Source organism: Solanum stenotomum, chromosome 6 (assembly GCF_019186545.1).
Source record: "Solanum stenotomum isolate F172 chromosome 6, ASM1918654v1, whole genome shotgun sequence".
NCBI classification, from domain to species: Eukaryota; Viridiplantae; Streptophyta; class Magnoliopsida; order Solanales; family Solanaceae; genus Solanum; species Solanum stenotomum.
Window position 1 is genome coordinate 44,674,277 of NC_064287.1, and position 21,188 is coordinate 44,695,464.

Below are 21,188 nucleotides of genomic sequence, written 5' to 3' on the forward strand. Positions count from 1 at the left end.
GGGGGGGGGGGGGGGGGGGGGGGGGGGTAGGTCCTCGGGTTGAAAGTGGATTATCATAAAATGGGTAATAATTTAACCCACTCATATTGGGTTGGGTAAAATACTAGTTTACCCATATTTACCCATATTTTCATGAGTAAATAGTACTCTACTTAATAATTCAACATGAAGAAAGTATTTGAGTCTTTTTTTAGATGAAAATTGTTTAAACTACTTTATTTAGTTATATTGTATCATAAAAGTTAAAAAAAAATCTATAATTTTTCAATATAAAATAAATTTATGTAATAACAAGGGGAAAATATTTTTAATTTCAAAGTAAATGAATATTTACATTTTATGACTAAAACATGCTTAATGCACTGTAAGCAATGTCAATACTAATACATGATTTTCTTATTTTACACTATTATTTGTTATCCAATATAAGATTAAACAAATAAAAAAATATAATTATAATTAACAAAAGAAATGTACATTTAAAATATATATTTTTTGGAGGGCCAAAGACTTCATCTTTTCAATTATAGAGAAGAATAATAAGTTTTATAGAAGACATAAAAAGGAAGAGAAGTTACAATAATTTTAGTGATATCATGAATTTTGAGTGAATAAAAGTTGGATGCTTAACCCATTTGACTAATCCATACGTTACCCATATTTTACCCATAGTTTACCCATATTTTATCCATATGAAAAATCACTCACCCAACCAATTAAAATATGGACGGATTGGGTGGGTTACTAAAATATGGGCTCATTTTGCCGGCACTAGGAGAGAGTCATAAATCAAACACATTCCTCTTCTTATTGTTCATAATCTCACAAGGAAGACATGAAGCAATAACTATGTCTTCTAGGTATGCATTACTATTTACTAGTTCTACTACTCTTTCCTTAAGTCTTTTCATCATTAAGAAACTTTGTATTTGGCGTTACAATGAAGACTAGCTATCTTTAGATGTGGTACTCTTAAATCTTACATATTTGATCAAGTTGAGAGTCGTGTCACATGTCTTTTTTCGTGAAGATGATCTCTTATGATCACTTACAAATTGAATAGAAGAAAATAATCTTTTCAGATCTCTGTCACTTATGTGTTAAAAAATGAAAATCATTTGTGGTAAAAAAATTATTATAATATTTGTGATATTGTAAAAAATTTAAATTGAAACTTGTATGTGGTCTTAAACATGACATAATTTTTATGTTGCTATAAAAGCTTTTCACCATAGGAAGACAAAACACATAGTTTACCTAAAGATATATTCAGAATTTAAAGTTTATGAATTTTCTACTACGACTTTAAATTAAATAATTAATAATAATCAGACTAAAAATGTGTACTAATATTCAACGTATACTTAAAAAGTAACATATGAATATAGATATTGCCATTATAATTGTACATAATCGATAAATTGTCATATTTTAAAAACGATTAATGATTACATCATTAGATACACTTTCAGATATTTCTTCCTATATATAACAAACTAAAAATAGCACATGAAGTGATTTGAACCTTGAAAAATCTCTTGATCATATCTATTCTCATATACACTAAATTTAAAAAATAGTGTACTAGAGAATCGAACTCGTCAGTTATTGAATATGGAATCAAAAGCTGAGTCTCTCTTATCGCGGAACTATTTCAATATTTTGATATGGGGACCTAAAAAAGTTGGATCTAAAAAGAGGATGTGATCTAGCTCCATAAAAACAAGTTGATAGATCTTGTTTTAAAGAACTTAACACTATCCGTTTATTTGTGGAATTTAAAACTTTAAAATCATGATTGAAAAATGCTTATTTGTTGTTTTCTTTCTAATTTATTTGCATATAAGAGACTGTAAAAGACACGTAATAATACACTTGGCAACAAAAGTGAAGTTTTGCACTTACATTTTCTTTTAGGATGAGCTTTAATTTTTATCCTCAAATATGATGATTTTTAATCTCTGTCCCTATTTGTCATTTAATGAAACTTTGTAGGTCAAAATATCCTTATTTATGACCTAATTTCGCTTGAGATAAGTTTAGAAAATATCTGTCTTAAATTATTCGGCATAAGTTCTAATAGTATCTAATCCGCTCTATATGAATTTATAATTTTTTTGCCTCGCGACATAAGTTTTATAAGAATAAGTTATGCCTCTTATATATGACATAACTTGTGGAATCTAAAGCTGATGTTTGCCTCAGTTGACATAAGTTATGTCTTCTATGATATAACTTATGAATTGTGAACTAAACTTTTACCTCGACACAAGTTCCATACAAATTAAGCAATTTTTATGAAAATATAAACTTATGTCATGAAGGGGAAAATATTTTTGGCCACTTATTTTTATTTAGCTCAAGGGTAAAAATTAAACATTGAGCAAAAATGACAACCGGCTCCAAACTAAAAGGATTTTGGTGTTTGTGTCAAATAATATAACCCGACAGAAGTTGGACTACTTGACTCGATACGGCCCAAAAATGATTCCACTGCAAGCACATGACAACAACTTGATCAAAATTTCGATCTCAAAACCCATACTTTAACGAACGCATGAAGATTCACTGCGGAGCTTATATTTGATCGTTTTTACTCTACCACCAGCAGATCTCCACCGGAAAGCTTCTCTACGACAGCTTTTCCGATCTGCGATATTGATTGGAATCCGTAGTACTTCACATGGCAGGGGCGGCGTCCGCGCTGTTCCTCCTTGACATCAAAGGCCGGGTTCTCGTCTGGCGTGATTACCGTGGAGACGTCACTTCCGTTCAAGCGGAACGATTCTTCACCAAGCTCATTGAAAAAGAGGTTCTTTTTTCCTCTCTCTTTTGAATTTAATGTCGAAATCATTGTATACGAGAAATTGAAATATTTGGGTGAAGATATCACAAGTTGATGCGCTTATAAATGGCTCTAGTTTGAAATTGGAGTTAGATTTGAGTTCAGGAGAGTGGAAATTGGTGTAATTTGATTTGAAATTATGCAAATTTAGTTAAATAGAATGGAGAAAGAGTTATAATTTCTTTTGATGATTTCACGTGTTTGAATTTTGAAATTTCAAATTTTAAGTAATTTTGTGCAAGCATAGGTTCAAGGACTTATATTCGATCAATAATTATGTTGAACCACTCTACTTAAAAAGAGCAAATCTCATTGAGAAGTCAAAGTTAAGATGATTAACATTAACACAAAGTTACCTTTTCTCTGATATGTGTACCTTTTTATCATCTACATTTTTGTTTCTTTTCCAGGCAGTTGAATTTGATTTAGTTGGAGCTTGAGCAGTTTACGGTTTGCTGTGTAATTTGATTGTTATTTGATTTTATCCATTGCAGGGTGATCCTCTGGATCCTGTAGCATATGATAATGGCGTGACCTATATGTTTATACAGCATAACAATGTGTATCTCATGACTGCATCAAGGCAGAACTGTAATGCAGCTAGTCTCCTTCTGTTTCTACACCGTGTTGTAGATGTAAGTTATGCTGATATTTGAGGATGTGTACTCTTACTGTGTTAATCCAAAAATCAATTACTCTCTCAGTTATGAGAAAAATGGCAGACTTCAGAGTGTAGGGTCAATCTGTTCAACTTTCAGTCTCAATTTGGACATCAGCTTCTTTAATTTTAAAGTAAAATTTACATATTATATAATTATAAGTATATTAACTGTACTATGTGTCTACGTCACAGTATTTTATAATTAAATTTATTCTTGAAATGGAAGAACTTTTTTTGTTTGACTCCTCTAATAGTTATAGTACCGTTAAAATGTAATGGAGGGAGTAATGGTTTTCTTGGTTGGAACTTGGGAAGATTTATCATTTTTTATTTTACCTTTCTGACAGGTATTCAAGCATTATTTTGAAGAGTTAGAAGAAGAATCCCTTCGCGATAATTTCGTTGTAGTGGTATGAGGAATATTTCATGTCTCTTTAAGATCAAAAGTTAGATAGGAAATTGTCATTCATATTGGCTCATTCGGACTGAGCTGATGTTCTTTGTCTTTGCAGTATGAGCTACTGGATGAAATGATGGACTTTGGTTATCCTCAATATACTGAAGCAAAAATTCTCAGTGAGTTCATAAAAACTGATGCATACAGGATGGAGGTTACACAAAGGCCTCCAATGGCAGTTACAAATGCTGTGTCTTGGCGTAGTGAAGGGATAAACTACAAGAAGAATGAAGTAGGTATACATATTTATTTAAGAGAATATTTTTTCTTCATTGGGTTACATGGAAGTTTGTTCTTTCAGGTGTTTTTGGATGTTGTGGAGAGTGTTAATATACTTGTAAACAGCAACGGGCAAATAGTGAGATCAGATGTTGTTGGTGCACTGAAGATGAGGGCATACTTGAGGTTTGCTCTTTGCACTGTATATTCTTGTTCCTTTTTTACTGAACCTACCATCTAGCTCATGCCTCAGAAGGAAAATTCATGTTAATATTTACCTCTATTTGTTTTTTTCGTTTCCCCCCTATCCCTTTGGTTAATTTAAGATTCCAAGAATTCCAACTCCAAGAATTTAACTTCTTTAGTTAGTGTCAGATAGTATTATCAGAAACATGATTCACAAATCATGCATTGCACATTTATGCATATAGGTGTTTAAGAATTTTGACTTACTACCTTATTTTGTGCTTCTAATGTAAAGATGAAAGTTTCAGACACAACTTGTTTATTCTTCACTGAATGTAGCTGTAAAGAGCTCGCCAAATATTTTTTTTTCCTGAATTTCGTCAATCTTTTATACATGCCGCAAACAAATTCACCATCACCAATAGAATTGTTTGGTATACAAGCTAATTTTGACCATCATAATCTGCAAAGTATTCAAGTGGCAGTTAGAATTACTAAAATCTTTCGGACAAAATTAGGCATTTTTCATGTTTCATTGCATACTCATGTTCTAGGAGTGTATTGGATTCTTATATTACCACGCTGGACTAGTTCTTCTTTGCTCTAATCTTACAACTACCTACAATTAGAGTAACCTAGGTGTCGTTCTGTAGAAGTTCCAAGGTTATATATCTCTCTCTCTCTCTCTAGATAGAGAGCCCTCTACTTAGGTGGGGAAGTTCATTGCTTCAATGGTCACAAAATTGTAGATAAAGATTAGGGGTGTCAAATTTAGCTCATAAAAGAATAATCCACCAGACATGGGCAGATTGGGCTGTGTATATGCTCATTGGTCTGTCATTTTGGGATAGCCCAATTTAGTCCCTGTAAACTCTGCAAGGCTGTCACATGAAAGGTCTGGGAAAGGAAAAGGTGAAAACCTGGAATTCAGTGATCTCAGTCACATGGTGGATCATCTACATGAGAGGAACACATGAATTTGTGAAAGCAAAAGGAATTCGTCATTTGCATGAAGCATAGATGCATTTTTTCTACTTTTTATTTTTATTTTGGTGTAACATGGCAATTGCAAATGACAAAGAGGACATGATAGAATTCTTGAGCTCATTACTGATTTGTAATGCGGCTATGGGCTATGTCTATGTAAATACTGCGCAGCACTTCAGCAAAATACTTTCTCCAATAATTAAAAGAAAGGCTTGGGCCAATTTGGTTGCATATGTAGCCCAAATTGATTAATAAGAAAGTTATCAAAACATAGAATCTTTTTTATGTGTGGTTTGTTTGAAATAGTCATGATAAATGAAGAAAAGGTTTTTTATTAGTTTGAGTTGATAACTAAACAAATTATAAAAGAACAAACCAACAAATGAAAACCTTTTGAGTTGAGCAGATTGGGTTATGAGTTATGACTCATTGTTCAACCCAAATTGGCTGGCCTATTTGACCCAAGCAAACATTTGGTGGGCTATATAACCCAACCCATTTATTGACTAAACTTACTTTAACCAGGCCAAATGTAGCCAACTTGCCCATTTGACACCCCTGATGAAGGTGATGAAGGTCAAGAGCTGGGTAAAACTCAACGATTAATAAATATTTTGAGAGGCCCACAGCAACAATCAATTGGATGCGCTTACTGTCACGCCTCCTATCCACCTAGAGAAATCTGCGGGACACCATGTGTGGAGCCTATAACTGACATGTCCTGATGAGTGGACATATCCTACACTTTAACCTTTTTATTGGTGGGTTACACTATGTAAGGGCCAATTTTGGCACTCCTATGTTAAATCTTTTAAGTACCAAAGTCAGAGTGGAAATTAGTTCCCTTTTCCACTTTGTTTATGTTCCCTTTTAGAAACTAATACAAGGCCTTCAACCTCTAGTGCATTCTCTATCACCTTCAAAGATGTTCCAACTGCATATTTGTTTAATATTTGAATGCAAGTCTCTTCTCCAAGCCTTTTGATTTAATAAAGAGAGAACTGCATATAAGTACAGTCCACACACATACATTGCAACCAGGTGGCCATGTGCCCACTGTTTATGGTTCATCACATTTGTTAAATATTTGAACTCAAGTCCTTCTTCAAACCTTTTGATTTAATAAAGAGAGAATTACATACAAGTATAGTCCACACACATACATTGTGACCAGGTGGCCTATATACAACTTCGCAGAGCTGTAGCCCAAAAATAATAGGCCAAGATTCAACATCAAACTCCAAATAGGTTCTCGAATTTGCTATTCAGTTTCTTTTCTAAAAAAGCTCAAGCTTCTAACTCAGTCTCCGAATCAGTAATTGTGACTCAAACATTAGTTCAACAAATCAAATCCATTTGGGTGGTGATTAAATTTTTAAAGTAATCTACCATTGTTGAAAAAAATTAAATAACTGGCTTTAAAATTCAAATATGATTTTGTGAGAAATTTGGATTTTGGAGTGAGTGTTGTTTAAACTTGTCAGAGATAGTCTAAGGAAGCTGTATACCCATATATAGGATTATACAAAAACTGACTTCCTCTTCTTACTAGAGCCTCTTCTTAAATTTAACTCAAATCTAACTCAAGTTTAAGTTTCGAACACCTCTTGAAGTTTCCAATCTATTGGAACGACACCCAACCCAAACAACTAACAAACTCAAAAAACCAATTTCCAAATCATAGCTTTGAAGTGGGTTCAATGATAACTTTTATATTTCAAGTTTTCAATCAACCACAATAAATCAACCAAATTAAGCCCTAAAGTTGGCATTAATATTTATATACAACCATGGATGAAGGTGGGTGCATGGCAGAGAAGCATTATAGCAATAAAGTAGAAGGGAAAAAGAAAGCCCATCAAAAGTATCTTCCAATCTGTCTTCCCACCTAGCTAAGGCTTGTAGAGTAATATGTGATGCATTCAGGCCATCAACGAGTTCATCTGTTCTACTGCTCCATACTGTTTAAAAGAACATGACGAAAAACTTTTGGACTGAAGTTTGTTTATATATGCAATAACCCCAAGATCCGACATTCATCATTATGAATTTTTTAATTTGGACACTAGATTAAAACTGAAGAGAGTGAAAAAAGACTAGAGGTGACACTTCATTAACATTGAAGATGAAAAGAATGAGCGCTGGGAAAAGAAAGAGACAAGGAGAAAAAAAGTGTTAGAAGTAGGTCTTTAATGTTGCCCCAAGGAATGAAAAAAATTCAAGTTATATACAAAGTGGGTCAAATTGGGTAAGAAGGTAAAATGTGAGCTAATTTTAGTAGCATTGTTACCCGAACTTATGGAGAGTAATTTTTTCTGTAACAAAGGTGATCTACTTATGGGGGCAATACTTTGAGAAGTACATCCCCAAACATTTACATAATTTCACTCCAGAAGAAGATGACTGTCCAACATGTTTGGAGGTTTCTAGGTGGAGATGGTTTTTAGGATTCGAGGTTTAGGTGAAACTTGCAGAACTGGAATGTGCCAGAGTTCCAAAATCTGACTACTTTGCTTCTCAAGCAAAGTACCTCAGAAGATAGGCACGGCGTATGGAGTTGGAAGGCGGGGAAAAATGGAGTGTTTTCTACTAACTCATATTATCGGAAGCTTCTAATTAGGGAGGAGGTTGCCGTTCCATATAACTCGAGTTGGATCTCAGAGTTATCATTGGTTTTTTCACTCAGCTATCAATTAGAGGGGAGGGGTGATTTTGACTGCTGAGATGCTTAAGGAGATGAAGGTTCTGTGCATTAATTGGTGCTTCATGTGTAAGGGTTCGGATGAAGATGTCAACCATCTTCTCTTAAATTGTCAGGTAGCTTTGAGGTTATGGTGGGAAATTCTAGGTTGGTTTGGAATCAGGTGGCTGATGGCTGATGTCAGACACTGTGAAAGAAGCCATGTCCAGTAGGAGTTTTGGTAGAATGAAGAAAAAGAGATGCAGGTCTTGGAACGTTTCTCCACTAGCTCTTATGTGAGTTGTCTGGAGAGAAATATAAGAGCTTTCGAAATTCAAAGGTGTAGAGATGAATTTGGTACGAATAAGGAATAACCTCTTATTACTTATTTCCTTTTAGAGTACTGATGAGGTTTGTTTATGTATAGAATAGAAGATTGTGCGTCGTTCGTTACAAAAAGTATTTTCTTGTAGGTTTTCTACTTTTTGGTATTCTTCTTGTATACAGGCACATTTTTCCCAAACATCAATAGTATTTATTACTTTATCAACAACAACAACAACAACAATAATAATAATAATAATAAAAAAAATGTGTCTAGTTGTTAGTGTGTGAGTTGTTCTTTTACCTGAACTTTTTCAGTTTCCGGTGAGCTCTTTATTCCACATCTGTTGGAGTGTCACTATCTTATCTTCTATTTGAATATCTGGGACATTTTAGGGGTACAAGTTGAATGTCTGGTAGTTTTTCTGTGTTGATTCAGAAAACACTTAGTTCCACTACTTAAACGTCATGTTTATCAGTCCCTCACGTGTGAATTGTTGGTATTACCCTACTGTATATAGAGTGACTGTTATCTGAATATACATTTTATTGTTTCTTTTTTGCAGTGGCATGCCTGAGTGTAAGCTTGGTCTTAATGATAGAATGTTGCTGGAAGCACAAGGGCGAACTACCAAGGGGAAAGCCATTGATCTTGATGATATCAAGTTTCATCAGTATGAAATTGTTCAGTTATTTCTTTTTGTGGGATTATGATATATTGATCTCTCCTGTCAAACGGAGATATGTGGGTTGGCCATTGATTTACTTGCATAACATGCTTCTCAAAGATGAAATACTTTACTAAATAGCACGGCCTGGAAAGTCAAACCTATTACTTTAAAAGGAATTTAGTGAAGTATGTGGCTGTTGAACCAGCAACCTGTACCTCCCGCACAATTTGTCAAATGATAAATCCTGAAGGCTTTTATCCATGTCTTGAGTCTTGGCCAGTTTCAAATAGTAACCCATTTCTCTATCTTATTGCCCTTCTCTTTCTCTTCAACTAATTTTGCTTCTAATTTAGGTGTGTTCGCTTGGCCCGATTTGAAAATGATCGCACTATATCATTTATACCGCCAGATGGAGCCTTTGATCTTATGACCTACAGACTTGGTACTCAGGTAAATTATGAGCTTGCTGAGTCTTGTATTACTTTTAGTTCCCTTGTGGACGTTCTTAAGCAAAATTGTTTAAATCCTTGATGGTAATTGTCTCAGGTAAAGCCTCTCATATGGGTAGAAGCTCAAGTGGAAAGACATTCTAGGAGCCGTATGGAAATTGTGGTTAAAGCACGGAGCCAGTTCAAGGAACGAAGGTATGATGTGTATCAGCTAATTAGATGCACCATTTTACTTGTACTGTGTATTGCATGCATTATGTTATAACAAAGTTTTCCATGTCCAGTTATGAGTTTCTTCAATAATTTCAGTACTGCAACTAATGTTGAAATTGAGTTACCTGTGGCAACGGACGCTACAAATCCAAATGTCCGAACATCAATGGGATCATCTACTTATGCACCTGAAAAAGATGCACTGATTTGGAAAATAAAATCTTTCCCAGGTGGTAAGGTAAGTGTTGACTTGATCATAGTTGAAATTTTAACTCATTGTTTAACTTTTCTGATTGTTCTCTTGTTGACTTCTGCCTTTATGTATTGCCATTTATTTTTCAGGAATATATGTTGAGAGCGGAGTTTACTCTTCCCAGTATTACAGCAGAAGAATCAGTTCCTGAGAGAAAAGCTCCTATACGTGTGAAATTTGAAATTCCTTATTTTACTGTTTCTGGTATACAGGTAAGCCTTCGACTCTTTTTCCTATTCAAAGATCAGCTATTTATCCATAGAAATATATTTGTTCAAGAAGGGTTCCAAAAGATGTTGATTGTAAATGTAAAGACCACACTCCACAATTGTGGCTCTCAGAAAGAGTATTACAAAGGCATAGTCGTACTAACCCCTAAAGGCATTGGTTTTACTTAGTCGTAGACTTCTAAGTCTTCTTTCCCTTATTTCTGTAATCTTTAGGCCCATGTTGATATCCTTGCTTGGTCTATCATATTAAGAAACCACTGAGTCTCGGATGAGCGGTTAACTCTATGTACTTGATTAGTTCTCAGGCTGGGAAGGTAGGAGGGGAGTCGGATGACATTAGGAATTAGGACTAACAAGTACTGTAAGGGTTGACACTTCAAATGGTATTGGGAATTAAGGGTTATTGTACATGTAAAGGCATATTGGGGATAATGAGGTGTGTGGCTGGTTCAATTCTGCTGTAGACGCACATTGGAAAAAACTTAGAACTGGCACAACAGAACACAAAATGTCCATTTAGTTAAACTCCTTTTGAAATTATTTTCCTTGCTAGTTTTTATTGTTGGTTATTGGTATTGCTTGACAGTGCAATATGAAAAGAAAGGCAGGGCGGGGGTTCTGTGCTGGAAGAGAGCAATGTTTAGCTGATTGTCATCTTTATGCCCAACAACTGCATATACTAAAGTCTAATTAACCATGGTCAACGATATCTGATTTCCTGGTAAGGTATAGGCTGTAATACTACAATTAACCAGCCGAATAAACTTCAAATTATTTAAAAGTGGAGATGAGCTTATAAGACACCAACAATACTGACTAGTAAGTGGATTCCAATTAGGCACTCAGAGTTCCCCACATGCCTTCCCAAAGAACAGGAAGTAACAATCTGAAGTGGTCAAACTTTTCCTCAGATCTAATCTGGCTCTGCTGTGTTGATCAAACTGTCACCTATAGTATATCTTGCCTTCTATGACTTTTCTCCTTTGTTCAGTGCTGGAAGTCTTTTATATGGCAACTCAAGCATAAGTGTGAGCAAAACCTAAATTAGACAAAAACTATGTTAAACAGACTCTAAAACTTGGATTAGAGCCTCAGTGTCACGTACGTACTCCTGTTTACACCAAAACTAAAAAAGCAAAATACAACTAAACTTTATCTTCTGTATTGGGTTGCTCTTTCCACCAAAACATCTTAGATTCCTTCCTCTTTAGATTTTGTCCACCATATGCTACCTGATATCATACTCCCATCTTTTTTTTAAAAAAAAATAAAATCTTTAGTGCCTCCCTTTCTGTTCCAGCTGGAAATCATCAGTGTAGTCATTGGCACTGACCAATTCAAACCAATCATAGCAAAAAGGACGTCCCAGAGTTCTTAGTCACTCTACAGAACAAAAAAGAGGTGACTATTTGTTTCTGCATACTTCCCACATAAGTGGCACTAGAGCAAAGTTGTATTCCCCTACTCTGCAGCCTGTCCTGGCTTGATTACCAGCCAAATAAAACAAGCCACCTAGTATGGGATCTTAGTTCTCTGTGCTTCAAAGGCCCATAACAAAACAAGCATATTTTTATTTTCATCTGTTCTCTAAGCTGATATAGCATGTTCTTGACATTGCAATAATATGTATTGTTTAATGAATGTCAGGTTCGCTACTTGAAGATTATTGAGAAAAGTGGCTATCAGGCTCTTCCATGGGTGAGATATATTACTATGGCTGGTGAATACGAGTTAAGACTAGTATAAGGTCAAAGCACAGATGATGTTTCCAGCCAATTGAGTTTGTAGAAGGCCTCAAGTAACTCCCAAGTTCTAAAATTTTGAGCTGCTTGGCAAAAGGCAACTGCTCGTTCACACTGGAAGTTAAACAAAATATTTTCCAGGGCCAGTTTTGTTGTTTGTAATCGACTCTTATATGTAATAGTGTTCATTTGCTTGTATCATAAACTTTTGACGATAAGTTTCATATCAATGTTTCTTCAAGGCAGATTCCAACTTCCTAGTGCTTGTATGTCTTGTTCATCTTGTGCTATTATTCATGTTAGCTACGTGTTTTAGCATTGGAAATTGTTGATTGATGTCAACAACATTGGCCTATAATTGTGATAGATAATGGTGGGAATTTCATTTTTATATTTCAAGATCTTCTAAAGTTGATTACATTTGCTTGTAGGAAGTCTTTGAGTAGCTTTATTTTTAACGGTTTGGATCTTGTTATGAATAGATTGAAACGTCGTTATCGTTGGATCAATTATGATCATGACTGTAGAATTTATGGGATGAGAGGAAAAGATAATTATGATCAAGCCTTTGGGACAAATGACATACAAGGCAAACTAACTCAATGTAGTACCATAAATTTAAAAGAAATCATAACAATAATAATAATAATATACAAATGGAAGCGTAACTTGATAGATCAAATAAAAGGGGGTTGAAAGAGCACTACATGATTGCACATTGTTACCCTGACTAAATTTGGATTGCATATTGTAGGATCCATTTGGAGTGAGGCTCCCAACAGGATTTTCTCTATACTCAAGGCTCGAATTCGAGATCTCTGATTAAGGATGAAACAATCCAACCACAATCCATGTTGATAAACGAGCACTATCTTGATTCTTAACCTCCAACGATGAAAGAAGTATTCGGGGAAGGAAAACAACTAATGCAATATCATGTTCATGATTACGGCCTTTTTCTTGACAATAATAATTATGATTTTATAGCAAAGTTTCCTATGACTTGCAATTACATGACCCAATTTTATAGCTGCACAAGTGTGCTGACATGTTTAAAACCAATAGTTTCAAAAAAGAGAGTATTTATTTTGTGCAAAATTAAAGTCATAGATATAAAATGAGGTAGAGAGAGTATCTTAAATCTATCGTCATCATATCTCCGATGTGTCGATAAACATTCACTACAACTCTATAAGTATCTTAAATCTATGGTCATCATAATGATTAAGAACTAGTAAGTTTAAACTCTTGTTATCGAAAAGAGTAAATGTGCTCTTTTTATTAGATAATGAAGATATATATTTATATGTCACTTTTTTAACAATGAGTATATCAGTTCTACAGTATGCGATATGTGATGATATCCTTCCGGATGGAACATATGTACCAGCTGGTTCGGACATCATTTTATCGCTATATTCAGTGGGAAGGATGAAGTCCGTGTGGGGAGAAGATTGCTTAGAATTTAAATCAGAAAGATGATTCTATGCTAATGAAACAAGTTGAAAGGCATGAAGATGGATATAAGTATGCAACATTTAATGGTGGATCAAGAATATGCATAGCAAAATACTTATCTTGAAATGAAGTCTGTAGCTTCAGCTATATTATTTCATTACGAGTTATCTCATGTTTCTGATCATCAAGTTACGTCAAAACTCTCCTTCACTATATTAATGAAGAACGACCTTAAGGTCAACCTCAAACGTAGTGATCTTAGTGACTTTGATGTAATAAACTGAAAGTTTAAAAACTATATAGTTAAAGAAAATAAATGTCTGTTTTGAAAAATAATGAACTATATTTATGATATAATTAAAAATATCGTTCATCTTTTAGCTCAAGATTGCAGGCTCTAGTCACCAGCCAATAGAGAGAGAAACCTTTTTTTTTTAAAAAAAAAAATGATTTCTTAGGAGCTCGCTCCCACTTCCCTACAGAGTTGGTGACTTGAACTCACAACATATATATATATATATAAAGCACGTTTACTCTTTTCGATATAATTCATATGTACTGAAAGATTTTTTTTAATTCCACAAATATCACGTGACTTTAAAATATTACCTTGCACATTTTTTACTCCTCCAAATCCGATGTAAACTCAACTCATACCCAACCCTCGACTTCGAATGTGAGGTCAAGGGTTCGAGTAGCTGCTTGCCACTAAAGTCTAATCATTTCTTTTTTCTCTTAATCTCTTTTAACTAAATCAGTTACCTTAATAACTACCAGAAGACTAGAATGTTGGAACTCCAAAACTTCATAAAAACTTGGTCTTTGGGGAGAAGAAGGTTGCTCAGATGGTAAACATCATCCACTTTTAATTTTAAGATGGTGGATTTGAGTCACTAAAAAAGTTTTAAAAATGAGAGCTCTTAAAGAGGGGTTAATAAAAGTTTCTCCAACTAACTTCACTACAGAACCTTAATTATTATCGTAAGATGAGAAGAAAGTTGAAACTTGAACTAATTATTACAGAAAAAACTTCAACTCCATAAAGGTATTTTTGGACACAAGATTTGGTTGCTCAGATGGTAAATTTCGTCCATCTCTAAGCCCAAGATTATGGGTTTGAATCACCAACTTGATACAGAGTTGGCCATCTCTAGAAACTATTCTTTTAATTCATTTCCTAGGAGCTCCCACTTCCTTACTGAGTTGGCGACTCGAACCCACAACTTTGAAGTTAGAGATGAAGGTGTTTACGATATGAACAACCGCCTCTTGTGTTCGAAACTCTCTGTCTTAAAAGAAAAACCCTTTATGAAATTGTGAAGAAAATAGCAAAAAAAATCTGCATTTCACAAAAGGAAAAAAATCTTCAACATGAAGTTATTTTCTTTATGTTATTTATTTATATTTCTCTGATGTGAATTTTTAAAGTTCCTTTCAATTTTACAATTTATTTATATCTTATTGTTAAAAAAGTCACACATATATACATTCATTGTCTAACAAAAAGAGTATATATTTACTCTTTTCATTAACAAATTCATATTTATTGAATTAAACAAATTTAAAATTATAATCCTTCCTTTTTTCTTTTAATTCCTTGTAATTAAATCAATTGCCTTAATTACTGCCAAGAGACAAGAGTAAAATTGAAACTTGAGCTGATTATGAAGAAAATCTCAATGAGAAGTTAATGTAGTATATATTCCTATGATGCAGTAATGTAGTATAGGGATTTAAAAAGTAACCTTTATGCCCTTTCCAAATATCATGCAAATAAATTCTTCTTTTTTTTTAAAAATGAAAGGTGCAAATATATTTTTTGCTATTTAGAACTGGTATATTCATTGTTAAAAAAGTCACACACACATGCACACACACACATATATACATAGATTTTTTTAATTTCACAAATATCACGTGACTTTAAAATATAACCTTGTCCATTTTTCATTCCTCCAAACCCGATCTAGACTCGAATGTGAGGTCAATGGTTCGAGTAGCTGCATGCCACTAAATTCTAATCATTTTTTAAATATCTTTTAACTAAATCACTTACCTTAATAACTATAAGAAGACTAGAATGTTGAAACCTCACAATTCCATAAAAACATGATTTTCGGGGAGAAGAAGGTTGCTCAGATGGTAAATATCATCCATTTTTAATATTAAGATGGTGAATTTGACTTACTAAAAAAAGTTTAAAAAATGAGAGCTCTTAAAGAGGGGTTAGCAAAAGTTTCTCCAACTAACTTCACTACAGAACCTTAATCATTATAGTAAGATGAGAAGAAAGTTGAAACTCGAACTAATTATTGACGGAGAAAACTTCAACTCCATAAATGTAATTTTTGTCACAAGATTTGGTTGCTCAGATGGTAAATATCGTCCATCTCTATGCTCGAGATTATGGGTTTGAATTAGCAACTTAGTATAGAGGCGGGAGCTTTGTAGAAACTGTTTTTTTAACTCATTCCCTAGGAGCTCCCACTTCCTGACCAAGTTGGCGACTCGAATCCACATGAGGTTAGAGATGAAGATGTTTACCATATGAATAACCGTCTCTTATTTTCGAAACTCTCTGTCTTAAAAGAAAAACCCTTTATGAAATTTTAATGGAAAATAGCAAAAAAAATCTGCATTTCTCAAAAGGAAAAAAATCTTCAACATGAAGTTATTTTCTTTATGTTATTTATTTATATTCCTCTGATGCAAATTTTTAAAGTTCCTTTCAAGTTTACTATTTAGAGTTGATATGTTATTGTTAAAAAAGTCACACATATATACGTTCATTGTCTAACAAAAAGAGTATATATTTACTCTTTTCATTAACAAATTCATATTTATTGAATTAAAAAAAATTAAAATTATAATCCTTCCTTTNGCAAATTTTTAAAGTTCCTTTTAAGTTTACTATTTAGAGTTGATATGTAATTGTTAAAAAAGTCACACATATATACGTTCATTGTCTAACAAAAAGAGTATATATTTACTCTTTTCATTAACAAATTCATATTTATTGAATTAAAAAAAATTAAAATTATAATCCTTCCTTTTTTTCTTTTAATCCCTTGTAATTAAATCAATTACCTTAATTACTACCAAAAGACAACAATAAAGTTGAAACTTGAGCCAATTAAGAAAAAAATCTCAATGAGAAGTTAATGTAGTATATATTCCTCTGATGTAGTAATGTAGTATAGGGATTTTAAAAGTGACTTTTATGCCCTTTCAGAATATCATGCAAATAAATTCTTCTTCTTTTTTTAAGGAAAAGGTGCAAAGATATTTTTTGCTATTTACAACTAATATACTCATTGCTAAAAAAGAGACACACACGCACTTAGGCACATACACAAAATCTAGACAGAACCCAACCCTTGGCTTTGAATGTGAGGTCAAGCGTTCGAGGAGCTGCTTGCCACTAAATTCTAATCAATGTTTTTATCTCTTTTAACCAAATCACTTTCCTTAATAACTATATGAAGACTAGAATGTTGAAAATCCACAATTCCATAAAGACTTGGTCTTCGGGGAGAAGAAAGTTGCTCAGATGGTAAACATCATCCATTTTTAATTTTAAAATGGTGAATTTAAGTCACTAGTTTTTTTTTAAAAATGAGTGCTCTTAAAGAGGGGTTAACAAAAGTTTCTCGAACTAACTTAACTATAGAACCTTAATCGTTATCGTAAGATGAGAAGAAAGTTGAAACTTGAACTAATTAATAAAGGAAAAATCTTCAAATCCAGAAAGGTATTTTTGGACACAAGATTTGGTTGCTCAGATGGTAAATATTGTCCATCTCTAAGCTCAAGACTATGGGTTCGAATCACCAACTTGGTATAGAGGTGGGAGCTCTCTAGAAACTATTTTTTAGCTCATTCCCTAGGAGCTCCCACTTTCTTACCGAGTTGGCGACTCAAACCTACAAATTTGAGGTTAGAGATGAAGGTGTTTACCATATGAACAGCCGCCTATTGTGTTCGAAACTCTCCATCATAAAATAAAAGCCCTTTATGAAATTGTGAAGGAAAAGAGCAAAAAAATCTGCATTTCTCAAAAGGAAAAAAATCTTCAACATGAAGTTATTTTCTTTATGTTATTTTTTTTATGTGAAGCCCTAGCTTAAGATTAGAATTCCTATATTGGCAAAACATACGAGAGATGCTCGGTATATAAGTAAGCAGCAGTGTTCAGGAAAGCGTGAAGCAGAAAAAAGCGATAAGCGAATCGCTCGCTTCATTGAAGTGAAGGGTAAATTAAAAGAAAAGAGACCAAAATAAATAAAGACAATATATATAACCAAAATTTCAAATTTAAAATCAAAAATTAGACATCACAAATCCTCCATATAACATAACACAAGCAAAATCAAAGTTATATGCATGGTTCAACATCTAATTTTTTTAATTCTACAATTCTTCTACTCCAAGATTATCAAAATCTTGTATGCCTCCATTATCATTATACTGCTCATCATCTTCTTCAAGCCCATCACTATCTCTTTCAACTTCATCCACTAGGAATAGACTTGTAGCTACTTCTTTTCCCCTCCTATGTGAGCTTGAAGTATTTCCTCTTAAATCATAACGGTTCTCCTCAACCCCACTTGCCTCCTCAACAACACCCCAAGTATTTCCTCTTAAATCATAACGGAATAGACTTTTAAAAAAGGGAGTTTTTTTTTGCTCTTTTCCTTCACAACTCGGTAAAGGTTTCTCTGAAAATAAGAGGACGTTGCACAGATAGTAAGCACACTCAACCTCCAACCTCAAGATTACGAGTTCGAGACATCAAAGGAGCAAAAATGTGGAAGCTTTTTAAGGAGAGGGTTAAAAAAGGTTTCTTCGGACGAACTCCACAACTACTTAAAAACGTTAGAGGGCTCTAAGGATGAGATCTCTTAGAGCACCAACCTCAAGTTTGCGGGTTTGAGTAACCAAGGAAACAAATAGATCGAAGCTCTTATGATGGAGTTAGTTCAAAGAAACCATAGAGGGATCTAAGAATGAGAGTTATAAATGATTATGGAGTTATTTGTTCTTTTTCTTCACAACTTCATAATCGCTTACAACCAACATTCTTACAGCACTACTCTAGGGTCTATTCGGACTAAACTCCTATCAAGGAGCTCTCACCTTTTTGCTCCTTTGACGATTCTAATCCGCAACTTTAAGGTTGGAGATGAAGACTGCTTATCATCTGAGCAATCCCCTCTTGTTGTCGAGCTGTGAATGAAAAAAGGAAAAGAGCAAAAAAGTTTGCATTTCCCACAAGGAAACATTTTCTCCATGACATTAATCTCCTTCTTCTTTTAACTATCAGCATAAAGTTTTATATCCTCAAAAGTAAAGATCCTTTATCGCACTTGTATAATTGTAGTGAGACAAGTTTAATCTGGAATTAAACTTAATTTGGTTAAAGTACAATATAAAAGATGAAAAGGATTAGTTACCTTAATTACAATTAGAAGACAAGAATAAAGTTGAAACTTGAACTAATTATATCGGAAAAAACTTTAGGGGGAGATTGTTTCCTTTTGGGAAATGCACACTTTTTTTGCTCTTTTCCATCACAACTCCATAAAGGTATTTTTCGGAGATAATATTTGATTGCTTAGATGGTAAGCACTCTTCACTTTGAACATTCGAGTCACCAACTTCGAAGGGAAGTGGCTGAAGAAACCTTTTTAAAAAAAAACTCATTTCCTAGGAGCTCCCACTTTCTTACCGTGTTGGTGGATCGAACCACTAACATTGAGGTTAGAAGTCAAGAGTGTTTACCACATGATCGACCTCCTCTTGTGTTTGAAACTCCCTCTTGTCTTAAAAATAAAAACTTAATGGAATTGTAAAGGGAAAAAAGGAAAAGACCAAAAAAGTCAGCATTTCTCAAAAGGAAAAAATCTTCACCATAAATTTATTTAGAGCTAACACATATTTTTTATTGTCTAAGAAAAAGAATATATTTCCTTTTTCGTTAACAAATTCTTATTTACTGAATTAAAAAAAAAATCCTTAAATTAATGTTTTAATTTCAAAAAATTTACCTTATTTTAAAAAATCACCTCACCTTTTTTTACTCTTTTAGACTTGACACGTACCCCACCCATTTTTGGAAGTCGATGATAATGTGAATGATAATTTCATTTTAAATATTATCATTTTTATGTTGTTATCCTTCTCAAATAATAAATTATAATATTTTTTTCTATATTATTACTGTTTTGTTTAAATTTACTGGCAAAATTATTGAAAATTTTATTATTTCTTATTTTCTTAGTAATAAAATGAGAAAATTTTATAATTGGCATATTCTTTTTTTTATTATAAAATTGAAGATTCATAAGACTTACCCACACCTCGTAGATCCATGAAACATTATTCTCAACAGACAAGACTGAGTTTTCATATGCTCCCTTGGATAATTATTGATAGATACATCATACATCACACCCCTTGAAATATGACTCTTCCCTGGAACTTTTTAAAGCAAAATATTTTGTATATCGAACTGTCTTTGATATCAATAAATACATCAACAAGGGTCAGTTGGAATATAGCTAGATTCCTTTTGGTATAAATCAGCAACTAACCTAAAAGATATGAAAGTAATTCACAGAAAATGGTCAGTTGTCCATGATATGTACTAGTATCAGCTATTAATGTTTCATCATGTGTAGACTTATTATTTTTTATTTACAAGTCCTTGAATAGTCATAACTCATGCCGCCTTCATCTCTACTTAACATACTTATTCTAACATTTTTTAGATCACTTCCAAAATTTCTTCCACCCCTTGTATGAATCTTATGTCCTTTGAGAAGCTTTTCACAGTCCTCTTCACTTCCTTCACACATTAGCCATGCAAATGTTGTTTAAAAAAAATAAATATAAATTTCAAATTGAGAAAAGAGAGTCACTTGAATAGTAAGTACTAAGTATTCCTTACCTTTAACTTTAAGATCATGAATTTGAATTGCCAAAAAAAATAAATAAAAAAAAACAAAAAAGATGAAAGCTTCTAGGAAGTTATAAAAAAGAAGAAAGAAACTTTTTTCCAAATATGTGGTCCTACACATGGCATAATATTTTGGTGACTTTGAAAATCTGTCATCAAGGATAAATTGAAAAAATTACTAAGTTAATGAGTTTTCAAATCTAAAAGGTTAATATATTTTTTTTAAACAGACTAGAAAAAGAAGTTATATTATAATACTTTTGTAATTACTTACGAGGGTGTGATTCACAAAAGTCTCTTGTGAAGAGACAATTACTGAAGAGTATATTTCTGAAGGATAAAATGATTATTAGTCTTAGTAGGCGTTTGGCCATGCAATACCATATCACGATATGGTATCGTGAGATGAAATTAGCGTTTGGACATGCAATTTTACGCTGATTCCATCTCATGATTCTATATCATGAGAGGTGATACCATATTCTCCAAAAACCATGATATGGAATTATATGGTGATTCCATATCATGATTTGAGATCTTTTAATACAATAATTGATCCATGAGTTTATATTTTGTTAAAACAACCCACATTTATATCTACTAACCATTTGTTTCATATGTAAATAAAATTTATAATCACATCATTACTTTTTAAAATTTATTATTCTCACCGACATAAAATTTATTATTCTCACCAACATATAGTCACTTTAACTCACACCTCACGATTGTGAAACTTTTCAACATTCACTTGAAACAATTAACCGGCATGTTAAAATAGTTGCCGAGGCAATTAGCAAGATGGCACCAACATTTATACAACCAAAAAATATGACTGGTGTACATTCCAAAATT

At 33.2% G+C, this 21,188-nt stretch overlaps 1 protein-coding gene across 1 annotated transcript; it reads left to right on the forward strand.

Moving 5' to 3' along the window:
• Positions 1-2,533: 2,533 nt before the first annotated feature.
• On the forward strand, positions 2,534-12,173 carry LOC125869045 (AP-1 complex subunit mu-2-like). The gene is made up of 11 exons (XM_049549607.1): positions 2,534-2,812; positions 3,340-3,480; positions 3,854-3,916; positions 4,019-4,195; positions 4,265-4,368; positions 8,926-9,033; positions 9,384-9,480; positions 9,577-9,674; positions 9,789-9,930; positions 10,035-10,157; positions 11,823-12,173. The coding sequence occupies exons 1-11, from the start codon at positions 2,684-2,686 to the stop codon at positions 11,919-11,921; spliced, it is 1,281 nt and encodes a 426-aa protein (XP_049405564.1). The 5' UTR covers positions 2,534-2,683; the 3' UTR covers positions 11,922-12,173.
• The last annotated feature ends 9,015 nt before the right edge of the window (positions 12,174-21,188 follow it).

Bases quoted from the DNA above. Each gene is read 5' to 3' on its own strand.
- LOC125869045 (XM_049549607.1), top strand. From the start codon at position 2,684: ATGGCAGGGGCGGCGTCCGCGCTGTTCCTCCTTGACATCAAAGGCCGG. The intron at 4,196-4,264 runs GTAGGTATACAT...TTGTTCTTTCAG, and splicing joins TAAACTACAAGAAGAATGAA to GTGTTTTTGGATGTTGTGGA. The intron at 9,675-9,788 runs GTATGATGTGTA...CAATAATTTCAG, and splicing joins AGCCAGTTCAAGGAACGAAG to TACTGCAACTAATGTTGAAA.